Source organism: Ambystoma mexicanum, chromosome 9, assembly GCF_040938575.1.
Source record: "Ambystoma mexicanum isolate Mex_15411 chromosome 9, UKY_AmexF1_1, whole genome shotgun sequence".
NCBI lineage: Eukaryota > Metazoa > Chordata > Amphibia > Caudata > Ambystomatidae > Ambystoma > Ambystoma mexicanum.
In genome coordinates, this window is record NC_090931.1 from 294,471,775 (window position 1) to 294,497,033 (window position 25,259).

Sequence of the window (25,259 nt, forward strand, 5' to 3'; positions counted from 1 at the left end):
GACTTCCCATTTGCTTATTAGTGGACCCTCATCATGGGGGCCCGGTGGCTACATGTTGGGAACCATTCTTGCACCCAAGGTGGGCCCATGATATGGTTAACAATGCATTCTTGTCTGTAGCTCTACCCAGTGGAGAAACCAATGACTTGTTGATTGCAAAAGCCTTAGCTAGTGTGCGGTTGTTCTACACATGTGTACTGTGGTGCAGGTTTGACATCAGCTCTCAAATTAAAAGGAAAATCGGTCCCTGGGCCCATTGGGTTGGGTTCAACTACTTGTGTAGTTAAAGATGATGCAGCAGGTAATGTGTCCATGCTTTCTGATCAAATGGGTCTTCTTTACACTTTATGGTAATGGTGTGTGGCGAACAAGAAGGAGGACTCGGACTACATGTGGTCATGATTCACACATTTGATTGAAATAAAAAACAAAGTGCCTACCTTACCCGATTGCAATGAGGGAAATTCCCTAGCTATCAAAAGTAAAACTAAGGGTTCTCGTCAAGTCCAAATAAAAAGTCTTCTGTCTGAATCCTAAGTAGCTGTCTGGTCCTGAATCTTGATCCGCAGAAGCTGCTGAGCCCCACACGTCTTCCTGAGATGTGCAGTCAACTACTGGATGAGACAGCAGAAGACTCTACACCCCTGAGGGAAAAGGGGAAGTGGAGAAAATAAAAAACTGAACACAGGTCGCTCCCTCTCTCTCGAAACTCTAGAAAATGGAACTCTGATCTTTGTATTTCTTTATTTGAATTCTCTTTTCAATTTGATTTATACATACTTAGGCAAAGTGAAAGAGTCTCTTCCTTTCTAAAGACTTTTTTTTAGATTTGAAGCATTTTCTATATTTCCTATTAAATATCACAACTCTATTAACTAACCACCCGTCAAAAATGAGGCCCTACAGTAGCTTGCAGCCTCGCATAGATCGGAGACACTTTCTTGCCTTTTCCCGCAGGCGCTTTCAAAAATACATCAACTTCATTGCTGCACATGTGATGAAGGTAGCGTTTCAATTAGAACTTGCGCGTAGACGGGCAGCAGCTACTAACGCTACCCTCTCGCGCATGGGCATTCGTTCCAAAATTTTAAAAACGAAATCTCTCTTGTGCGTGAGCAGAGGTCCCCTTCAGACGGACAACCGCTACGCACAGGAAATCTATAATTCCCTGATAATTCAACTTAACTGGAAACGTTATCTGCCAGCGGCAGAATAAACTAGTGCGCGTGCAGCCTGCACTTCAAAAGAAAAGACGTCTCACAGGAAGCACTGCGCAAAGTCGAGTTCGTTGAAAAGGAAAACATGAACTGTCGAAGTAAATCCCTATCTAAATACCTAAACTATCTACAAATGCTAGCGCTTCAGTTGCCAAGTACCTTTCCTTTGAAACAGACATGAAAATGGAATGTTTTGCTTAAAGTCTTTTCTCTTTGAAGCCTAGAGCGCTGCGCTCCCACCAACAAGACTGCTTGTCTTGTCCCACGTCGTTATACTCCTGACCTGTTCCAACACCTTGCTTCCTTTAGTATATAGGGATATTTATATTGGGCCTAAACTCAGATTCAACAAGAAACAGGACCTTCCTGAATTAGGTTGAACAATGAAAGGCAGTGTAGAACCTTGCAGAAACTCCCTTGTCACATTGTCTCCCAATCACCTTACTGCTTCATCATAACCAATCAAATCCCTGCTTCTTGCCCACCATGTTGGATTGGGACACTCTCCCTCTGAAATAAAGGTTAAGGATTGAACCAAATTGAAAACCAGAAACTAGACAGAGATAAATAGGGAAAGAGATACCTGAACAGTGAAAGAAACCTGACGGGACCTGAACAGTGAAAGAAATCTGACGGGAACCTGACAGTAGGTAACTGGCCCTACCACTTTAGAAAAATACCTAACGCAAAAGAAAAGGGAGGCTGGTTCAATAGCCTCGGTATGGACTTCGCCTGGCCCAATTGCTGTTGACTTGTTCTCTGTCTTTAAAGTTCCTGTAGATTGTCTTTACAATTTTAGTTCCAAATCCTTTTATCAAATCAACAACTATTTTCTGTAAGGGTTTCCCTCTCCATCTGATAAGGAAACAGTTACTTATTTTTAAATGTTCCAATCCCTCCAGGGCGACTTGAAAATACACTTCTTTCTTTCCTGCCTTCGTAGCATTGGAACTTTTCAAATGTCTGTTTGCTCTGTGGTAAAAGTCTTATTTCTCAGTATACACTTTAGCTTAGGGTACTTGTCCCGTCGAATAACACTGCCTCTGCACTATGATGTCCGTGTTGTAGAGTATTCTATTTCCCTTTACTTTGTCTCAACATGGGACGTCAGTCTGTGCTTTCTTTACACTCTTGACGGTTACTTTAACTTTTGTAAACAGTTTCTGTATCTTTTCCCCCTCTTATTTAGTGAGGGCCACGTGCTCCTCTCACTCTCTTAACTTGGCATACTTGGTCCGCTATTCTTGCCTTGTATTACATCGTTCGTATCCCTTTTCTCTATAGATCAGAGGGGCGGGTGCCCGTTACGTTCTCTTGAACGTTCACAGTATTGGCGGCTATCCCAGCCTCTCAGTACAATGTTCGTATTGTTTGCTCTCTGGCTCAATGGGGTCTTGTTTTGGCTTTCGTACCTGCGTTGGTTCCTGTGCTCCTGGAAACCGGCAGCCATGTGTCTCGCTCGTCTCCACAGGTCCGTATGGTCCCTTTCCTCATCTGTGCCTCATGTGGCGATAAATCTGCTTGTTGGTGGGAGCTCTGTAGTTCAGGCTCCTCTTTACTCTCAGGTCTGGGCATTGGTTCCTCGGTGCCATGCCCACCACTGCTCTTCACACTAAGTAGGAAGACTGTTGTCTTTCCGTCCTCTGTCTCACCTTGATCAGAGCCTCTTGCTCGGTCAAGTCACCCACCGTCCAGCCTCCATCTGGCGGGTTGCTCGTTCTGTTCCTCACCGCTGGCTCTGTGGCTCGATGTAGCTCTGCCCCTTCCAAGGGTATAGGTGCTCCAGGGGCTCACTTAGCACTTGCTCATCTCCCACCGTGGGAGTTCCGGTTGCGTCTTATACACGTCATTAGAATTAATTAAATGTCCGTCTTCCGTGATTATGGCACTCAGGCAAGGTTCACCATTCCCTGATGCCAATAGGGTCACAGAAGGATCTTTGTGATTAATAGTTGTTACGGGGAATGCAACAGTTTTTCTAACATACATATATGCAGAAAGGGTATTTTTAATGGTGAGATCCACATTGGAATGGGAGTCCTTGTCTTCAAGAGGGGAGTCACTACCAGTGTCAAGGAGTTCCCCCCCTTCTCACCTGAGTTCGATCTTTGCTGGATTTCTTGATCAATGCCTTCTTGCGTACTGCTCGAGTCTTGAATAAGGCTGCACGAGTCTCTTCCGACTCCAACGTGCGTTCAAGTACCGGGATGCAGGAATCCAGGAAATAACAGGGTGCGCAACTAGCACACGAGTCCAGGAATCAAGAAAGGAAGGAAAGGGACTAGAATTGGGTTAGAGTGGAAGAAGCAAGGGAAACAATACCGCGAGCTACGGAGCACACGTCTGGTCGCTACTTCGCAATAGCATTAAGAACCTAGAGTTGCTGGGTGTTATTGATATTGGAAGCAGGAATACAGTGGGTCGGTTTCTGCTCCGCAAGACAGCCTAAGTCGTATCGATGTAAATGATTGGCAGGGAAGCAAGGAAGATTCTCTCTGTTCGGTGTGAAACAATTTTCTAGAATACCCTTTTCAAGCCTAGCCCCAATATCTAGCTCCATTCCGCCTCACACGGGTGCCACGGTGCGGGATAAAGATGGGATGCTTCTTTAGGAGCAAAGAGTTAATTCCTAGTTGCTATCCTCTGGGGCAGGCGAACAAGACACGGGTGGCGCCCTTGTTTCCTGAATAGTCTTGGAAGGAGAGTGCGTCAGAGCTCGTGTTTAGGTTTCAATTTTAAGTTTGATGATTGGTGTTAGGGGCCACGTGTGTAATGCATCAAACTGACTGTTTATCAAGAACGCATGTGACAGGAGGAGTTTTTATTGTGATATACAAGATAAGGCAGTTGGGGCTCTGAACTTAGTTGGTTGCCCCCATGTACGCTTGGACTCAATGGTATGCAGTCCCTTGATCGATGGTAATGACTTTGACACATTGGCCATGCAGTCACTGCAGGTGACATGACCCACTATCCAGCACTTTCCCCAAATATGCTAGAACTGGTGTTAGATTAGTAAATACCAATCCTAGTGCATGTGGTAAGGGTGTTTTAGGGATAAAAAAATTATTGCGACCATCCATGGAACTCCTTACCATCGAGTAAAGGATATAGATCAGACTCAACCTTGTAGGGGCTCCCATCTCCCAAATACAGGCTCCCTAGTCCTCAAAAGGCCTAATACAGTATTGGTTTACTATAGACTGGGTCCCCCTACTGTCTAAACTTGCCCTGCTCTGTGGAGGCCTAAAAGGCACAGCTGTATAGCTCCCTCTCTGTGACTTTCTAGGTGACCTAATTAGCAGTAACCTGATCCTCGTGTAGCCTTCCTCTCTGATTGCTTTTCGGTGCTTCTTCTCACTCTTCCCTCCACACATCCTCTCTACTCTGCCCCTGGGTCTCACGCCTCTCTCTCTCTCTCTCTCTCTCTCTCTCTCTCTTTCTCTCTCTCTCTCTCTCTCTCTCTATCTCTCTTCTCTCTCTCTCTCTCCCCCCCCCACTTCTCTGGGAGTCTTCATAAGGGTCTGTAGCCCTGCCCTCTTTTCAACTTTCATTTTCTTATACGGCCAATGGAGTTGTTTGTCCTCTGCTTCCCTACTGTATCAAGCAAGCCACTGTCCAAAAGGATTTTGGGGAGTGTTCTGTGCTATCCCCTGGCTGGATACCTTTAATCCACCGCTGCTGTACTGTTCTCTGTTAGCGAATCCAGGCAGCCTGTAGCAAGTGCTGGATCTCCCGTTTGGTTCCTGCATGGTTGAGACAAATCCATTGCTATCAGCACTGAGTTTTGGCTGTTGGACCCAGGTGGATTGTGCTACTGGTAGTCCCTGTTGTTGGTGTCTGGAAGGGGCTTCTCCCTGGGGGCTCACTAGCCAATTGCACAGTGTGAGGAGTGTGGTGCACGCAGTAGGTGTCGTCTCTAGGTCTTGCATTGTTATACCCGGCTGCTCTGCTCCCTATGTCTCTGGGGTACCCCCCGAAAGATTTAAAAAAGAGCCCTAGCCAGGGTAATGGCTGTTAAGCACCAGGGCAAAGTTAGAGGGACCAGTGCACATAAAAGACTCCATGCACACTGGGGAGCCAGGGGCGGGGGTCCATCTCCGCTCCCTCACACGGGTTGGTTCTGGCATTGCCCTGCTAGGCTGACTATCCCATGTTGACAGGGGTCCTTGGCCCCCTGGATGGGTCAAACCCACGACCCTGTCACACAAACGTGACTTTCATCTGGGTAGATGTGGCTGTTACTAAGGGCCTCATTACACGGAAGGCGGTGATCCAGGGTGCTATTAGCACCCTGGACCATGCCGGTAAATTACCAGCACCGCCTTGGCGGTAAGGGGATTTACCGCCCCATTCCAAGGTCGGTGGGGCGGTAAATCCCCCTTCCGCCATTGCCCTTCCCCATTCCCATTTCTGCCCCATAGGGCTCTATGGGAATGGGGAAGGCGCTAATTAGGGCACCGCAATTTTGCGGTGCGGTAATTAGCTCCGAGGTCCCTTAGCGGGTTGGTTTTTAACGCCTGCAAAAAGCAGGCGTTAAAGCATCAACCCGCTAAGGGACCTCGTAGTACGGCGGTAAGGGTTAACGGTCACCGTTGCCATTAACGGTGACCGTTAACCCTTACCGCCGTCCGTGTAATGAGGCCCTAAGTCATACGTGGATTTGTTCATTTCTGGTCTGCCCCGCCTTGATGCATGGAATCTGCTCCGCCCTGATGTCCTCCTTGGGTTTGCAGACTCGAGCAGGTGAAGGTTCTGCATCAGAGAACAGGCAAGGTATAAACGGCTCAAGCGAAGGCCGAGTCAGAGCAGAATGGAGCTGCAGAGCAAACCTAGGCAGGGCCGCCATCTGAGAATGCACGATTAGTTGGAAGTTACTGTGGTTTTGTGGACTTTTTCTATAATTGCTAACCATGAAGCGCCGTTTTGCTCTGTACCCAAGTGCTCCAATCTGGACTTCTAGCCTCTAAATTGCCCGCAGTTCTGCGGCATGCCGGCACCCAGCGCCATTCCATGTGGTCTCCAGCTGGTGGCTGCTGCCACGGTGCGCTTTGCACAGTTACAGGCCGACCGCTGCAATCTTCTTAAAGCCTCGGGTCCTCGCACTCTCTGTGGTCTATGGGGGAGGAACGTTCATGTGACTCCTGCTGCCTTATAGAGACTCTATCACCTAAACGCGCAGCACCATATGGCAAGTCATCTTCTCGCAGAAGGTCCCGGCCGCATTGCGAGGCCTCCACTGCAGGAGATGCAGTGTGGAGCAAAGCGCTAGGCCTGTAGAGTTACTATGAGGCTGGCTACGACTGGATTTAAAAAAAATATATATGTATTCACTTTATTTATAATTTTGAAAGTAAAACATACAAGAGAAAAGTAACATGTACATATCCATTACACCAGAGATATGCATTCATATTGTATAATACTTACAATAACAATTAACTAAACCTAACCAAACTTGAATCCAAAACTTTAAAACCTGAACACGCTACCACAAATCCCTATCTACAGTTGAAAATCAAACATCCCAAAACAAAAGACAATACAACCCCAACAAACACAACACACAACATCAAGTACGAAAATAATAACCCCCATCCATCCAGCCAATAAATTATGCATGTAATCGGTGAACATCAACTGTATAATTAATTGAAAGAACCCCAAGTTCTAAGGTAATGCTCCTCCCTCTTCTGCTTCGTTAACATAATTTTCTCGTAATCAAAGTACGGACATCTCTCAGCCATTCATCCACAACCGGCTTTTTCCTTGAGTCCCAAACCTTTAAGATTTGTTTAGCCTCTACCACTAATACCCTGTTAATCCATCCCGTTCTCACACTGCCTTTGTCCCCTCTCTCCAACAGAGATCATTATCCAACAATCCTAGTTTGGCCATTTGGGTAGGGGTCCAATATAATCTACATAAAATCCTTTGTCTAATATACCTCAACCCTAAATCCATTTTTGACTGCACCCCTATACCAAGCAGACTTTCCCATTCCCCAGTAGGAATATCCATTCCAAGTTCCTCTACCCAATCCCGGCGCAATTTATCCCATGACGCAACATGCGAATTATCCAATGGCATAAGTTTCATGTATGTCAACAGTGCACATGGAAGAGAATGCGTAACATCACAAACCATAGGTTTGCAACGAGCACATGGTATTTTCAGCAGCATGAGGCTGCAAGGCAGTGCCGCCTCTCCATCCTGAGGGCCACTGGTGTCCGTGCCCACGCTCTACATGTGGGGTCGATTGTAAGATGCTGTGCACGAGGCCCGTCACTTAACAAAGAGCAGGGGTCTCGCAGCATTGATTTAGCGCACCCACGCCCGCCCACCATTGGTGAAGCTCCAGCCACACGTGCCTACCGGAAGAGGTGCCCACGGTTCTGCCACGGCTGAAGTCAAACATGTTAGGCCATGCCTGCCGCAGAGTTAACCTCCTGTATACCCTGTTAATGGTCCACACATCAGCAGCCAGAGAAACACGCAGTGACAAAGCCTGAAAGTTTGATTTTGTGTAAACAGGTAAACGCTTGTATACGTTGTGCACAACAAAATTGTGTTTTTGTTGTGCAAGGTTGAGATTGTGCAAGCTAGTTAAGCTTTCAATGCTACTTTCTGTGAGACACCTCTTGGGGGCGAGGTGCACTGTTGATGTGTCAAATAAGCTTGCACATTAAGCTTGCACATTAAGCTTGCACATTAAGCTTGCACTACTCTGCCCCAACAACAGCAAAGTTACCTGAACAAGGGTGTTCTAGAAAAGGCGAAGAATTACTGGAAGGGAGCCTTTGATGAGGTGTGCGGACTCCCTGAGGCAGGCAATTCTGAAGGAGGTGTAAATGAAGAGAGGCATGGGGTCTCTGAAAAGGAGCAGTTCAGAATAGGACCACAGCCCTGAAACAGAGTGCTCGGTGAGAGGGGCGCATTCCCTTGATGAGAGGTTCTGAATCCCTGAAAGGGAATGCTTCCGAAAAGACAGCGAATCCTTGAAAAGGAGTATGCAGGGATAGAAGTGGAGTCCCTGAAAAGCAGCACTTCAGAAGAGGCAGTGACTCCCTGAAAAGGGGCGCTTGATATGAGGTGCTGAGTCCCTGATGCGGAGTGACTGGTTAGGAAGACTGGACCCCTGAAAAGGAGCATTTCAGAAGAGGCATCAAATCCCTGAAAAGGAGTCCCTCAGACAAGGCAGGGGATCCCTGCAAAGGGGCACTTGATTTAGAGGTCCCGAGTCCTTGGGGTACAGTACCGATGAGTTGCCGAATCCCTGAACTGAAATGTTTGAGGAGAGAATTTGAATCCCTGAAAAGGAGCACTACAGAAAAGGCAGCCCATCTGCGAAAAAGGGCGCTTCATATGAGGTGCTGAGTCCCTTAAGTAGAGGCTTAATGAGAGGCGCTGAATCTGTTAAGAGGAGCATTTGAATCCCTGAAAAGGAGCTTTGCTGAAGGGGCAGGGAATTCCTGAAAAGGGGTGCTCAAGGAGAAGTGTGGATCCTCTGAAAAGGAGCGCTTCAGGAGCGGAAGGAGTAGAATCCCTGTTAAGGTGCGCTTTACGAGATGTGTAGAGACCCTGAAAAGGAGCGCTTCAGGAGCAGAAGGAGTAGAATCCCTGTTACGGTGCGCTTTACGAGATGTGCAGGGACCCTGAAAAGGAGCCCTTCAGGAGAGGAAGGAGTAGAATCCCTCTTAAGGTGCGCTTTACGAGATGTGCAGGGACCCTGAAAAGGAGCGCTTCAGGAGAGCAAGGAGTAGAATCCCTGTTATGGTGCGCTTTACGAGATGTGCAGAGACCCTGAAAAGGAGCACTTCAGGAGCGGAAGGAGTAGAATCCCTGTTATTGTGCGCTTTACGAGATGTGCAGGGACCCTGAGAAGGAGAGCTTCAGGAGCGCAAGGAGTAGAATCTCTGTAATTGTATGCTTTACGAGATGTGCAGAGACCCTGAAAAGGAGCTCTTGATGGGTGACTCCGGATCCCTGAAACGGGTGACTGAGGAGAGGCGTGTGGCCCTTGAAAACTAGCGCTTCAGAAGAGGCGGGAAATCCCTGAAAAGAGGTGCTTGATGAGAAGTGCTGAGTCCTTCGAAAAAAGGCGTGCTTGATGAGAGGTGCAGTGTCTGAATGGAAGGGTTGAGCAGAGGTGCCGAACCCCTGAAATGGAGCACCAGTTAAGAGGCCCGGGGGCCCTGGAAGGAGGCACTAAGGAAAGGCGCTGGAAGTCTCTTGAACCTTTTGCTGACTAGATCGTACATTCCAAAGTATTCCTTGAAGTAAAAGTGCTCCGAGAGATGGTGATCATGAGATGCCTGGGCATGCTGCCTAGCACCCTTGAGCCCACTAAGCACGGAGTACCGCTGCTGGGGCATAGCTGCCGAGCCCTTAGGAGCGCTTAGTTGAAAGGTGTTCACACCACTGCCCCCCAAGGGCTCGGATTTGAAATGGTGTTGATAAATAGAGATGAGTGTAGGAGGGGAAGGAGGCGAAACACCGTTTTGGGGTATTACTGGACTGTGCTATAGCTTAGCGAAGAGGGAAAAAGCAGAAAAGAAAGAAAAGCAGTAATAAGAAGCAAATGGTGAGAGGAAGCGAACATCCACGCCGAGAGGAACAAGATTATCATTCTGACGTTTTAGAGAGAAAGGAACCCTGGTGTTTGCAATTATGGAATAAGCAAACTATAGGTCAATTCCTTAGAGATAGGAAAACCATGCTTAGACTGGATTGAACCACAGGGCTCGCGATAACGAGACAGAGGCCAAGTAGCGAGACTTCAGCCAGAAGAACTGTCACCATTAATTCATGACATTCTGCTCATGGAGAAAATTGCAATTTTAGGCAAGCCAAAGGCAGTGAAAGAATATGAACTTTGAGTTGTTATGAAAAGTCTATTTTAAAATATTTAAAGTCAATTTTATGTTGTTTGGAGTTATCAATGTCAACTGTTCCACAGCACCACACAGTGAACCTCATTACAAGTTTGGCGGCATTGGAATAAATGGTGGTAAAATGGTGGTAACAGAATGAGTGCAACTTTCCCGTACCTGCGAACTCCAAGCTTGGAAAGGAAATGGAGAATTTACATCTAGCTTGTAGCTGTGCAGCTAACTCCTCCATGTTACATTAAACAAATAATTTGATTTACCACAGTGAAATTACTGCTTGTGGTAAATCCGATGGATTCGTGTGGACTTTAGTGTTGGAAATGGAAACAAATTTACTGGGGGAACCCTCTCGTCCTTGGTGGGGGGGCAAGGGGCTTAGCCCCAGGCCAGGTGATGCAATACAGTATTTCTTCATAGAACCCAATCCTGGTGATTTGCATAAAGCAAAGAGCATTATGGGAACATAAGAATGCCCACAATTTTAAATTTGAAACCTGTCTTATTCAGTAAAAAAGCCCATTTGAGCGAATAATGCAAGTTGGGCTTTGCAGATTTGATTCTTCGCACTGCTCACACCAAGAAAAACATTTCTGTACATTGCAGGACATATATACCAGTTTCGACAGCTGCAACAAGTATGTGAGGCTTTGGCTGTATTCTGTTTCCTGTGCCGAGTCTACTGCAAGTGTCTGCTTGTTGAAACATGGGTTTCTCGTACATGTGAAACCTCGGCTTCAGGACAGATCTAACTAGGTGTATCCTCTTCTGAAGCCGACTTATCACATGCACAAGCAACATGCGATTTAACAGACGCCTGCTCGTTGAAGCCTGGCTTTCAGGTTTGTGCGATAACGTGGCTTCAGAGCAGATCCTTGAGTGTTGTGGGCAAGTGCCTGGGTCTGGGGGACAGGGCAGCGCATTGTCTTCCCGGTGCGCAGCTCTGTCTTGTTCCAACCAATTTTCTACACTGATGGACTCCAAAACTGGGGAATTACACCAACACTTGTTAATTCGCAGTGGCAGTGGCGGTAATGTTAATGGAGATTAACGCCAAATTTGGGAAAAGGCACAATGATCTGACCCTGCAAACACTCTGTGAACTGCAATAACATCACTGGAGGCTTAATAGGAAACTGAATGCAACTGGAGGGGGGGGGGGGGTAAAGAATATTTAGCAGGCCTCTATCCGAGCAGGTCATGCCTCTTCTGAGGGCTTACCGCCTAATCATACAGGGGGCAGCTCAGAGGACCTGCAAGTATTTCCCCTGAGCATGAGGATCTCAGTGGGTGAAGGTGCTAGCTCGGATCCACAGCTGCAAGCAAAACTAGCCCCCCTGCTTGCGAGGTGTGCAGGGCCACGTTTAGCTCTATCATTAACCGGGAAGATACACCCCCAGCATGTGAAATGAAGGGAAGAGAAGGCGAAATGGCTGTGGGACACCTGGCAGTCCCTCCCGCCCACTGCTTCAAGTCAATGTCTAATTAGACAGCAGGCTGCTGTAATGTGTTGCAGCCCCTAGGGTTGGCGACTACCTTTGCGGTCTGTTCCTTGCCAGAGGGATGCCGCTGGGCTCTGCAATAGGAATGGCTGTCCACAGATGGGGATTGCATCGTCTTTCCGCGTTCTTGAAATTGGTGCATACAAGTTGTGAAAGTATATAAGAAAGAGACACTCTAGTATAAGTGATTTTCATTGATTTCCTGGCATGTGCAGCCATCTTGGATGCTCCTGCACGGGAAGAATCCCACCGGCCACCGAGACCAAATTGCTCTTCGCTCTCGCCTTGTGCACCACTGCTGCTGCCGCTTCTCGCAGCTTGGCGCGGGCCATTTAGGCGACCTCTGCTGATTCTGCTTTGCTGTCCAATTTCCAAAGACCCTTGCCTTGCCTGATAGCACATGGTCACAGCTTGAGGCGGGACGGTTCGCTGTTGGCAATCGGTTTTCCTTTTTTCGTTTTCTCTAAAGAGACAACAAGGAAGATAGGCTAGAAAGGGTAGAATGCCACCCTTGTTGCGCAGGGTGAAGGGTTAGTTTCAGCAGCAGCTGGAAACGAAAGCAAATGGAATTCAGCTAAAGGGATCGTGGAGAACCGTGCCCGGTAGGAGTGTAGGCCGCTGGATCCTGAGGTCAGGCGTGTGGGAGTGCCGGTTTGCATTCATAAGTAGAAGGGGGGCTTCAATTGAAATGATGAGACCGGCTTGAAGCAGAGACATGCTGCTTTCTCAGGATCCTTGAGACCTTCTACTCAAGAGCAGGAGTCTGTCCTAATTTGTGAATTCACATTGTGAAAAGGTAAGGTGCCCATCGGTCCAGGCTATCTCTCTGCATCCCGCTCCAAGGGCATCTGCTAAACTCCTTTGGGAGAGAGACCATGTTGCTTGGAAAATCTCACCCTGTTGATAGTATCACACTCCTGTCCGAAAAATGAGGCGGGAAGCAGGGACTGGACATGCCGAGAGAAGGATTTGCTGGCGTGCTTGCCTCGAGGGGGTTCCGTCACTTTGTAAACGCAGCTTGAGAACCTGGATAGCTTGACATTTGCAAGTCTAGACGAAGGTCCTCAGCCAGGTCCCCAGCCACCTTTAACGTGTGATGGGTCGTGCAAAGACCTTGGACGGGGGTTTTCCTCGTGGGCGGAGCGTGAACAGCATTGGCGAATCCTGCTTGCTAAATCGTTTATCCAGGATCCCTGGCACGTTTTAGAATTGTGTACAAATATAGAAGCCGTGTAGACCATCATCCCTGCAATGAAAATGATTGCGTTAAAGGGTTTAATGCAAAGCTGGAGATCAGGAGGAGCGGGTCACTAACATACAATCTGGGCCATTCAGAGCACTGGTATCGCTGCTTCAGCCACCAAAGCACTAACTGCACCTGCTTCCCCTTACTGTTTATGAACAGTTATATAAAGTGCAAAGCATCTTGGTATTTCTTTTTTAACCAATGATTTTCTCTTTTGGGTGCAGGTTCTAGCCCTTGTGTGGTCAGTTACCTTTTGTTTTGACTCAATTTACTAGATGGCCTTCATCAGTACAATTTGTTTCATTCTCCATACCCTTGGCCTTGCAGTGATTTATAGTTTAATCTAAATTATTATAAGTATAATTGTTCTTTTATAACACGCTTAATACCACGGGATCGGGATTCGAACCTGTGTTGCGCTGCGTTTGCTTGTCTCCAAGACAAACACGTTGCCCCTGAGCTATCCTTCCTCTACACCCCCTAGTGGAGGCATACAACTGAAGAGAAACTACTATGGTGCCAACATTAGAACAGATGAAAGAAAGAAGTTACCGGAAGGATAGCTATGGGGTAACGCGCTGGCCTTGTAAACAAGACTGCACTGAGCAGCATTGGTTCGGTACCCAGTCCTGGTACTGCGCTAGAGGCTGGCGTACGGCATCGGCATGAAGCGCAATATAAGAAACCGATTTATTTATGTTTTTTATACTGGATGGAATTTTCGAAAGAACAGAAATCCGGTATGCACATTCTGTTGTGATTGTAGTTCCTTGGCATAAAGTGCCCAGAGGCCCCCCCCCCATACCCAGGTGGCATATTTGAATGTAAATGAGTTAATTAATATGTTTACAACCGAGGCAAGCATATATTTATGTACGTGGAGATTATTTACATCACTTAAAAAAAAAAGAAAATCTTTAAATTAACATTTCTAGGGTCCTACGTCATGCCATTGCCAGTTATTTTTCACAGATTTTTTTTGCCTCCTATATTTGTCTGAAAAAACAATAGGGAGTGCCCCCCATTTCCCCCATTCCCAGTTATTTAATTCTTCTTCCCCACACCCCGTACTCCTTATATCAACCTTATATACCTTTACCTCTCGGCCCCATATTTTTCGATTCGTTTTTTTTCAGCCAAAAATCGGCAGCAAAAAACTCAGCGGAAAAAACCCTGGCGATGAAAGAACGTCGTACCCATTTCTAGTCGCAGTTAATAATGTAGGGTATGCTGCATATGTTCTCACTAACTCCACCTTTGTCGAATAATCTCTCCTTTTGTCAAGATGAGCTTTGGTAGGGTTTACAACCAATGTATCCTTGTGTTACAACTTCTAATAACAGCACAGCGTCACAGATCTGGAAACAGAGGTACAGGCAGGGAGCGTGAAGGGCCTTATTCTCGAAGATTTGCACTGGAACAAACCAGTGGAGTCACATGAATCTTCGATTTTCACCCCGTTTAACTGATTCACAAAGCCTTACAGGGGGACGGGGGGGAGGAGGAGGCTGGTCGTGTGACCTGGAGCTGCATGGAACATGTCTGAGATAGATGCATGTGTGCAATTCTAAAGATTTGCCCATGAGCATATCAAAGATACACACCACGCATGCTCCAGATTTAGGCTTTGTGGATCCGGTATAAGGTGGCGGGTGCACATCTGAGTTGCTCACTTGCGTCCCCTGACTTGCTCCGGTCCAAATCTTTGAGAGTCAGGCCCAAGGTGCCCAAGACCACACAGGTGATGAGGAGGAATATAGCAACAATTTGAACGCAGATGGCTTGAATCTTAAAGATCTCAAGTTAAGTATCTCCAACTTTCATCGCTGCTGTACACCTGGTTCTCGAAGCCCAAAGCGGGAGCAAACGGGGAGATGCCTGGAGCAGATCTAATCTGTGTGAAACTAATGTGCATGAGAGCATCTGAACTATGCTTCCGGCCTGTCCGGATTTGCTCCATGTGTAGGCTTTATGAGTATGAATAGGGTGTAAGAGTGCAGGTGCAAATCTGAGAGGCTCACTGGCATCTCCTGGTCTGCTCCAGTGCCAGTCATTGAGAATGCGCCCCAAAATCCCTTAAACCTCAAAGATGGAGTCAGAGAAGAATGCAGGTTTTGAATGCCTCTGTTTCCATTGTTTCGTTGTGTCCGTGGAAACGTTCTCACTCATGTCTATTGGTTCTCTTGTGCACAGCCCTACAGGTAAATGCACAAAAGCCACTTTGACTCCCTAAAAGGCACATGCTACCAGCAATAAAATGGGGAGTGCAAATGCTCTAAACAAAATATATGACAGTGAGACAGGCCAATCTGAAGAGGAACTTGAAGGTGAACATGCACATTTCAATGGGCAAAGAAGTATATCTAACCAAAAGATATCTGCTTTGGGGTCCACGTTTATTTGTACCCTTAAAATAGCTTAATTGAAAAGGGGGTTCACTTTTTGCTCCCAGCTTCATAATGCAGTCAGTGAAATACTCACACCTCAAAATCTTTTCTAGGGGTCTGCCTTTGCCTCCCCCCTCAGATTGCGTGAGCAAGAATGTATGTGGTGCGAGTTGCATCGTCAAAGCCCAGAGAAGGAATGGCTGAAGTTTCTTTACTCAACCAGGCCACATTTTCTTATTTACAGCCCGGTCCACGCGACTGCCCCTCAGATATGAAACGTGCTGTGTTCGGTCCTCTCTGCTTGCCTCCTGTACACCCCATTAGGCCTTGCTGCGTCTGCAAAGCAGGGAGCACAACACACTGTGGAGCATGCAAAGTGCCTGGGGCAACGCACACAGGCTCCCACAGCGCGCGCACTATTGCCTGTTCTCGCGGTACAGCCACCTGCTTCCCCGAAGGCCACGTTCGCACATGGCGCCTTTTCTCAGCAAGGCGGACTTCTAACAGGAGGTGCATTTTTAGGCAATGATGTTGGGATTGCATTTCAAGTAACGTTATGCTAGTAACATTGGTTAAAACAGGTGTACACTGGCTGTTGGGCGAGTCCGAGCCTGCCAAAAGGGTTAATGCTTTCTGCGCCATAGATTTAACATCTCCATTGTGCACCGAGTGGACGTTTCTGCAGTGCAGTCCCCTCTGTGCTTTAATGCCTCCCACAATTAAAGGTTGCAGGATGCGTTTAAAATGGATTCCTCTGGAGTCTGCCTGCTTTAAGCAGATGCTTTAAATAGACAGACTCCATAGGAGTTGTAAAATGGGCATGGTATCAAAGTAATACAGACACAAGTGATCACATTTCAAGGGTGTTTATTAAACTGTAAATGGGTGTGATAAACACCTAATCTAAACCTCAATCGCAAGCTACGAGCATCAAATAATAATACAGTACCAGTAGAGTCTAGTGACATAAAAAGGGCCTATACTAATAAAAAAAGCTTGCCAATCATTACCAACATGCTACAAAATAGTGTGGGATAATGTTCACAAGAAAATAAAGAAGTGTTCACAAAATGATAAGTCAGGATGTTATGGCCGGGGTCTCCCTTCCCCACGTTTTTAGCATGGGACAAGGCGGACTCTTGAGCACAGCACACTCCTGGGCTTCGCTGGCACACGCTCACAGTTCCATTTCTCTATATCGGGCCGTCTGTGCCCAAGTCTCTTCTCATGCAAAGTCTCTTCTTCAGAGGGACCTGATATGCCAAAACAACAAAAACAAACAGTTCCTTCTGGTAACCTTCACCCTTGGACCCCTCTCAACCGGCCTCCGATCTTCCGCTCAGTGGTTAGCCTTCCTCAATTGGGCTCAGGCTTAGCTTCTTCAGGGGTTTGCAGTTAACTAGAAGTGGGGGTGAGGGTGGGTTACTTACAGGTGTTGGGCAGAGCTATAACCTTTCTTTTTGCCATTCTTGAGAAGGCCATCAAGTCCTATTATTAACCCCCTGATTTCTGAGACTTGTTTTCTTTTAAAAACACTGCACTGGATGGCCCTCTAACGCATAGTACCGGAAACTCGAGAGCTGTGGTGTTGGTCTTTGTGCTGGGCAGTGTTCACCTGTTGGTATGCTTGAAGTTGGCTGTGCAGCTGTGCGCGCGCGCGCGCGTGTGCGTGTGGTCAGAGACCGTGTGCGATAGTGCTGCTGTCGGTGTTGCAAACTCCTGGCTTTCGACCTATGCTTTCTCCTCCTTAATCACGATCAACGCCACCACTAACCAATCAGTAATTGACTGTGCTTCTTTGATTACAGAGGGAACATCCCCACGCTAAACAGGTACCCCATTTAATTTCTCTTTCAAATTAAATTCTGGCAAAATGTTCAATTGTTTGAAATTGCAATAACGGGAAGCTGCGGGCTGTTCTTAACCCTTGTAATCATGCAGTCGAACCACTCTCTGCTAAAGCACTATGCAAAGAGCGCGAGCCTGCCTTCCACTGCCTCACTACTCAAGATGCAGCCTTTCACTGTACTGTGTTGTCTCCTCTGCCTGACCGTTCTGAAACAGCAGAATGTACTGTCAGATGTGTATTGTAGTCATGTGTGAAGTTTTATACCGGGGACAATGACACGTACACTTTGTGTGATTACGTTACTCAGGAATCTAAACTTGCCATGGGATGTCAAACCTAGGCTTTGGTGTGTTAGAAAGGATCATGCGGTCAGCTTACAGCATATCCCTTCCCATGACACATGGTATACCGTTTTAATGCACATACCCGTCCGTTTGCAGTAAAGTCTGACATTGCATTAACATGCTCCCTCGTTATTGTGCGTAAAGTTGCAGTGGCATGTGCATTGTGTTTACATTGGCGGCAGAGGTTGCAGACAGGTGCATAGTTACTTCACAGCTGGACGTCATCTTGCATTGGGATATGTGGCTACAGTGCAGTGTGCTGCAGCGCTGCTGTCTAATATGCTTTGTTGCAGAGTGTGTGTTGCTGTGGAGCATGCAGCCAGTTTACAGTCGAGCTGACATGTGCAGTAAGTTGCGTTGACAGGTTGCATTGTCGTGTCAAGGTGTTCTGATGGGTGCAGTGAGTTTGTAGTGGGCTGTAAAGTTTAGGTGACATGTGCAATCATCTTATTTCGGAGTCAGGATGTTGCAGTGAGGTGTAAAGTTGCATGCATCTAGTCAATGGTGGGCTGTAAAGTTGCAATGAGGTATACATATAGTAATCCAATAAATTGTGCAATTGGATGTATGTTACTTAGGTTCTCCAGCATTGGATCTTTCATGGATTCACATGCTTAGAATATTCCCCGTCGTCAGACTGGGAACCCTCGGTACACATATATATAGTCATTTCCAATAGGAAAACTTTTGCCCTATCCCCGTCTGCGTCCTCTACGGGGCCGCCCACGTACGCCCCGTTGGACGTGATGGTATATAAGCCCCGCCCCCGCGGGTCCCTTCAGATTTCAACCGTCTCCAAAGATAGTGGGATCTCCTCGTGTATTTTCTTCAAATACTTTTCGATTGTTTCTAACTCCTAAGCGAGTTTGTCTGTTTGGTCCGCTTCTAACTCCTACGAGTTTTTGTTAGTTGGTCTGGCAATAATGTCGGGTAAGCCTCTTTTCCGCCCGTGTGCCACGTGCGGTCTAAAGAAGGTTTATGAAGGGGATGGCCATCTTGACTGCATCTACTGCCTTCACCCCCACCACTCGGCGGACCAATGTGATATCTGCAAGGGGTTTTCCCAAAAAACCCTGAAGGACCGGAATCGGCGACTGGTCTCGTGGCTGAACGACGGCGCTGGAGCGTACCCTCAGTCGGAGGTAGGATCGGTGCGCAGTATCGCCTCAGCGAAAACATCAGAAGCCTCCCGACGCTCACATCCGTCGGAACCTCCGGCCAAAAAATCACGACCTACGGAGAAGGACGTGCCTCGAAGTCATTCCTCTAAGGCCTCATCGAAAGAATCGACGAAGAAATCATCTTCCTCTTCTTCTTCGTCGAAGAAAGATAAGGACAGGCCAAAATCCTCCTCGAGCGATCAGAAAAGATCAGCTACGAGTAGAGAGGCGGATAAACGCAGGGAGAGCTCCGCGAAGGCGGGACCGCCTAAGCCACCTGCAGGCCCTCCGTCGACGACGACGACGGCGACGATCCAAGTGCCCACTCCGTCACAGTCCCCCGCCTTTCAAACGGGCTCATCGTCGACGACGATTCCCTCGTCGACGGAGTTCCAGGCCTGGAGGCCAGAAGCGTTCGACATGGGGCTACCCGACACACTGCTACAAGAACAGGCAGTTTCGATCGCCTCCAAAGAAGACGACGGCTTCAGAATAGTGAGCCCGGAAGACCTGGGGCTACGGCCCAGATTTCCTTCTGGTGCAACCTGCTCTCAAGTTTTCACCCAGCCTCCAAACGCCCAGGCTACTCTCTCCATGGAGGTACTTTCCTCCTTACACTCGCTCTTGAAGTCCCTGGACGAAAGGCTCCCACCTGTTCCGACGACTCCCCTCGTCGACGAGCCCGGACCTTCACACCGCCCGACTAGATCGGTCGTGGGCCCAACTGCTCCAACAGTCCAGGAAGAAGGTGAGCTCTCGGACTCCCTCTCTGAACAGGGGTCAGCTTCTGATATCTCCCTCTCGCCGTCGAGAGACCCGTCATGGGTTTCGGATGTGGAGGTGGATCCTCCGAAAAGTCCCATTCACCCATCTCCACCGGATGACATAGGGGCCTTCCATTCCATGATGGAAAAGGCCTGCAAGGAGTTCGGTTTGACCCAACAAGAAGAAAAGAAGGACTGCTTCCTCTTTGACCACATGGGCAAGAATAGGCGTTCCGTTTTTTCGATACCGATACTGGACCACGTATGGAAAGAGGGCGTCCAAACCATGCGGCATCCATTCTCGGAACCTGCGGTCAAAGGCCGCGTAGAGAAAAAATTTAAAGTTCCAGATTCGACGCCAAAATGCCTCTCTGCGCAACCCACGCCTGACTCGGTGGTATCGGCGGCGGCGACGAGAAAGGCAAAGGCCCAGCATAAGTGCTCTACCCCGCCGGACTCCGAAGCTAGACGCCAAGACGCTTTCGGTAAGAAGATCCTGTCATTGGGAGCGTCAACAGTGAAAGCAGCGAACTCCCTGGCAATCATGGCCAGGTATGACAGGGAGATGTGGCACAGACTGGCACCCATTTTGGACCACCTCCCAGAAGAACACAGAAAATCAGCTATGTCCCTGGTTCGTGAAGGAGAAGAAGCCTCTAACCATGCTATCAATATAGCGGTGGACCTGGCAGACTCGGGGTTCAAACAAATTAACAACGGAGTGGTTCTACGACGCCAGGCCTGGCTCAAGTGCACCAGCTTTAGACCCGAGGTGCAATATAAGGTCGTCGACATGCCTTTCGAAGGTGACCACCTGTTTGGCGAAAAGGTGGATGAGGCCTTGAAAGGAATGAAGGAGGACTCTGAGACGGCGCGCTCGCTGGGCTCTCTCCAAAGCGGTAAGCCCTTTCGTTCCTTTCGCCCCTTTAGAGGAGCTACGGGAAACGCACGATTTGCGGGATCCAGGGATAGAGCATTCGGGAGGTCTTCATATCCGTCCCAAGGCTATAGACGCGCCTCACAGTCCTCGACCCGACGCAGAAATTTTCAGGCCTCTAAGAGACGTCCCACTTACTCGTCGTCGACGGGAAAACAAAAAGATCAACAATGACGTTCTAGGAGGGAGAGTGTCAAGTTGCGTCGAGGAATGGGAGTCAATTACGACAGATCGGTGGGTTCTGGACACGGTGAGACTGGGACATTCCCTAAGATTCAAATCCAGACCTCCAAGACGTCCACCGATACGCCTGTCTCAACCACACCTAAGCGTCTTGCGTCGAGAGGTTGCGCTCATGCTAAAAAAAGGCGCCATCGAGTTAGTCCCTGCTTCACAGAGAGGCTTAGGGGTTTACTCACGCTGCTTCGTAGTAAAGAAACCAAACGGGAAGTGGCGCCCCATCCTCGACCTACGGGACCTCAACAAAACCCTGCTGAGTCAGAAGTTCAAGATGCTTACTCTACAGGAGGTAATCAGATCAGTCCAAAAGAACGATTTCCTGGCGTCTCTGGACCTCCAAGATGCGTATTTTCACATTCCGGTGCGCACTCACCACAGGAGGTTCCTGAGGTTCCTAGTCGGCCAAACACACTACCAATTTACTGTGCTCCCTTTCGGCCTGAAGTCCTCCCCAAGAACCTTTACAAAGTGCCTAGCACCCGTAGCAGCCTGGCTGCGGAAGGAAGGGCATCACGTTTACCCGTACCTCGACGACTGGCTCGTGAGGGGATCCTCCCCAGCGTCGACCAACGACAGCCTATTGACCACCTTGCGACTGCTACAGCGTCTGGGATTTGCAGTGAACTACGAAAAGTCTTCACTAAAGCCCTCGAAGAGCTTGAAGTTCCTAGGTGCTCAATTCGACACCCACACGGGACTAGTGAAACCATCCCTGGAAAGGTTGTTGAAGATCAAACACCTGACAAGCCAACTTCGTTTACAGAGAAGGTTGTCAGTAAGAAAATATGCGGCTCTCCTCGGCTCCATGGCATCGTGCATCCACCTAGTCGCGAACTGCCGGTTGTTCATGAGACCTCTACAGGAGTTCCTATCAGACAGATGGAAGCAGGCCACAGGCCGCTGGTCGGACAAGATAATAGTCGACGACGAACGAGTTATCAAAGCCATCCGATGGTGGAAAGTGGCGCGCAACCTGGACAGAGGGGTCCCCCTGCAGGAGCCGGAATTTCAGAACACCATCATTACAGACGCCTCTCTGTCGGGCTGGGGAGCACACATGTCTCGTCACCAAACCCAAGGCAGGTGGTCGTCGACCGAATCTCGCCTACATATCAACGTCCTGGAGCTAAGGGCGGTGAGATGGGCCCTGAAATCTTTCCTCCCACACATCAAGGGGTCAAAAGTAAGAGTGCTCACGGACAATACGACAGCTATGTTCTACCTGATAAAACAGGGTGGCACCAGATCCAGGACCCTCTCGAAGGAAGCTCAAAAAATCTGGCATTGGGCTTTAAAACACCACATCTCCCTAGTGGCATACCACCTACCGGGAGCGAAGAACTTACAGGCGGATTCCCTGAGCAGGACTATGTCACAAATACACGAGTGGGAGCTGGACTCCACTCAACTCGGGGAAATCTTCGAAAGATGGGGGACCCCGTCGATCGATCTCTTCGCCACGGAAAGAAACCGAAAATGTGCTCAGTTCGCGAGCAGATGGCCCCAAACAGGCTCCCTGGGGGAAGCGTTCTCGTTTCCGTGGACAGGCAAGTTCCTCTACGCCTTCCCTCCATTTCCCCTCATACGGAGGACGATCCAGGGGATCCACAGGTACAATTGCCGGGTCGTCCTAGTGGCCCCGCGCTGGCCGAGGCAACCATGGTTCTCAGACCTCCTTCATCTGTCTCTGGATCAGCCGATACCATTCAGGAAAGTACCGAACCTCCTGTCCAGGGACGAGGGGACCGTGTGGCACCACAATCCGGACAGCCTGAACTTAACTGCATGGCTCCTGACTTCTCGGAGTTCGGGAACCTAAAAGTCTCGACTGATTGCCGAAGGATTCTGCAGGCGGCCAGAGCCCCGTCCACTAACAAATCATATGTAAGCAAATGGAAAAGGTTCTGTATATGGTGTCAAACACAACAAAATATACAACCTTTGGAAGTAACTCCGGAGCAAATCCTCCCGTATCTTCTTCATCTTGCGGAGAGCGGACTGTCATCATCGTCAATCAAAGTACACCTGGCGGCTGTTTCGAGATTTACCAGAAGAAGACAGTCCCCTCCACTATTCAGTGACAGGCTAGTGAAGCATTTCATGAAGGGTCTGTTTAGAACCTTCCCTCCGGAAAAACGGTTCCCACCGTCGTGGAGTCTGAACACGGTTCTAGCTGCCTTAATGAAGCCTCCCTTTGAGCCAATGTCCTCTTCATCTCTACAATTTCTATCTTGGAAACTCGCGTTCCTAGTTGCCATCACTTCGGCTAGAAGAATGTCGGAACTGCAGGCACTGGTCATAGACCCTCCATATCTGAGGTTCTTTAAGGACAAAGTTATTTTATCAACTAACCCTTCATTCATCCCAAAAGTACCGTCGGTCTATCATAAGCACTCGACCCTGGTACTCCCTACTTTCTTTGCATCTCCTTCGTCGACGGCGGAGAAGGCTCTTCACACTCTGGACGTCAAAAGGGCGCTAAAATTTTACCTGCAAAAAACGCAAGATATCAGAGCCACCAGACAGCTATTCGTCGCCTACGGCCCCTCGGCTAGGGGTAAGGCTATCTCCAAACAAGGTCTGGCTCGCTGGGTCTCCTCGGCGATTACCCTGTGTCATTCCAAGGCCGGGAGACCTCTACTACATCGTCCCAGAGCCCATTCCACGAGATCGACATCTTCCTCCGTGGCTCTATGGGCAGGAATTCCGCTGACGGACATCTGCCAGGCGGCGGCATGGTCTGTTCCGCACACGTTTACGCGCCACTACTGCCTGGAAAAGCAGCACGCGGATGAGGTACAAATGGGAAGGGCAGTGCTTCGCAACCTTTTTCAATGAGGTAAGCCAAAGTTTCAAGAAGAATGCTGCCTATTATTATTTGGCCTCAGCTGGTTTTTCAGAGTGTATACATGAATGTGTATAGTTTATTGACCTAAACATAAGTGGTTGGGTAGATATGTGCGCAAGGGGTGCATACTGAGTCATATGACATAGCATTGTATGGCGGAAATCCGTTTCGTATCAGTATAATAAGTTGTTGCTTACATACATGGTGTAAACGGTAGTGTTTGGGGGTGTCTCTACGAATGTAAGTTACATTGCACTCTCACCTCCTTCTTGATGTTACTGCTTTACAATCTATTCTAAGCATGTGAATCCATGAAAGATCCAATGCTGGAGAAGGGAGTAGTTTCTTACCTGTAACTCCATTTCTCCAGCATTGGTATCTTTCATGGATTCACATGCGCCCTCCGGCCTCCCCGGACTGCAATGTGGAAGATTGGTATGTAAGCAAGTTTTCCCCCCGTTATCTTGGAGGGGTCGAAATCTGAAGGGACCCGCGGGGGCGGGGCTTATATACCATCACGTCCAACGGGGCGTACGTGGGCGGCCCCGTAGAGGACGCAGACGGGGATAGGGCAAAAGTTTTCCTATTGGAAATGACTATATATATGTGTACCGAGGGTTCCCAGTCTGACGACGGGGAATATTCTAAGCATGTGAATCCATGAAAGATACCAATGCTGGAGAAATGGAGTTACAGGTAAGAAACTACTCCCTTATGTTAAGTTGACTTGTATAGTTTGGCTTCTGTAAAATGTAAATTACAGAGGGATGTGTAGTGTGGGTACAATGAGGTTTTTGCAGCTGTGGGACACACAGCCAAGTTGCGTTGATGTGTAAAGTTTTGAATCTGGTAGCGCAGGTATGCTGCGGTATAACACCCCAGCGTATGCAGTAAAGCTACAGACACACGCACAGTTGCAGTGAGATGCTTTTTAAAGCGTGGTGTGTGTTAATATGTGGAGTAAATGTTAAATTGGGAAGTGATGTTGCAATGGGTTTCCAATACATTATAGTGAACTGTAATGTTCCAGTGATGTTTAATTGCTTACCAGTAGTGCGGGTTACCTTGTTATCACATGTAGACTCAAGTTTACAGTGGGCGTTAAGTTGCAGCCGAGTATTTTTACAAGGTCTAATGAAAAGTAATTTTGCAGTGAGTATTATATTTGGCACCCATGGCATGTGCAGTGCAGTCTTGGTGGGGTCCAAATGTGCAGTGACATGCGCAGTGCATCGAATTGTGTAGTGCAGCTTTATCATGAGAATACTGTGTATCAAAGTATGTGCGCCCGGAGTGTTACTCGAAGTATGTCTTCGCAATTCTCTTACCAATACATTACATGTGATCGTATGTCATGCACCACACACTGCATGCGCATTGGTTATTTAGTGGGGAGGCGCAAGACCTTGTCATGTTTGGAAGGCGTGATGTTAAAAATACGATGTTTGTTTTCTATGAATCCTGTTTGAATGCAGTTGTTTCCAAGTCCGAGTAGACAGCAAACATGATCCCACTCCTCTGTCAATGCTTGACCCCTCAATCCCGCCAGGCAGCTCCAAGTGACCCCTGTTTTCCTCTGTTCCCGCTTTCCACTGCTGTGACCTCATTTTGGCCACACCCTCTCCGTTTACACTACACATATGTGCTGTGTTCGCAGTGCTCTGGGCCAGTAATGCTGTGATAAGCACAGTTGTTTGGTAATGCACTATCGTTTCTTCCACGCTGAAGGCGCCAGGGCCTTATGCAAGATGGCGTATGCCAGTGCTTTGGTTTCGTGTTGCTGGTGTTGGAGGATGTTGCATGTTGAAGGAATATCTGAGAGCAGCTTGGTTTTGAGACCCTTTAAAGATCGCCTTGCACTTGCGGACATGCATTCC

General features: G+C 48.2%; 1 protein-coding gene across 3 annotated transcripts in view; it reads left to right on the plus strand.

The window, feature by feature from the left end:
* The window catches only part of ACACA (acetyl-CoA carboxylase alpha), a 1,281,346-nt gene that overhangs the window by 604,712 nt on the left and 651,375 nt on the right, over positions 1 to 25,259 (plus strand). For 2 of the 3 annotated variants that reach the window (XM_069614682.1, XM_069614684.1), the window contains one exon: positions 17,049 to 17,072. The exons of the other annotated variant lie outside the window; for it this stretch is intronic. In XM_069614682.1, coding sequence (XP_069470783.1) covers positions 17,049 to 17,072 — 24 coding nt within the window. The remainder of the gene's footprint in view (positions 1 to 17,048; positions 17,073 to 25,259) is intronic. 3 annotated transcript variants of the gene reach the window in all.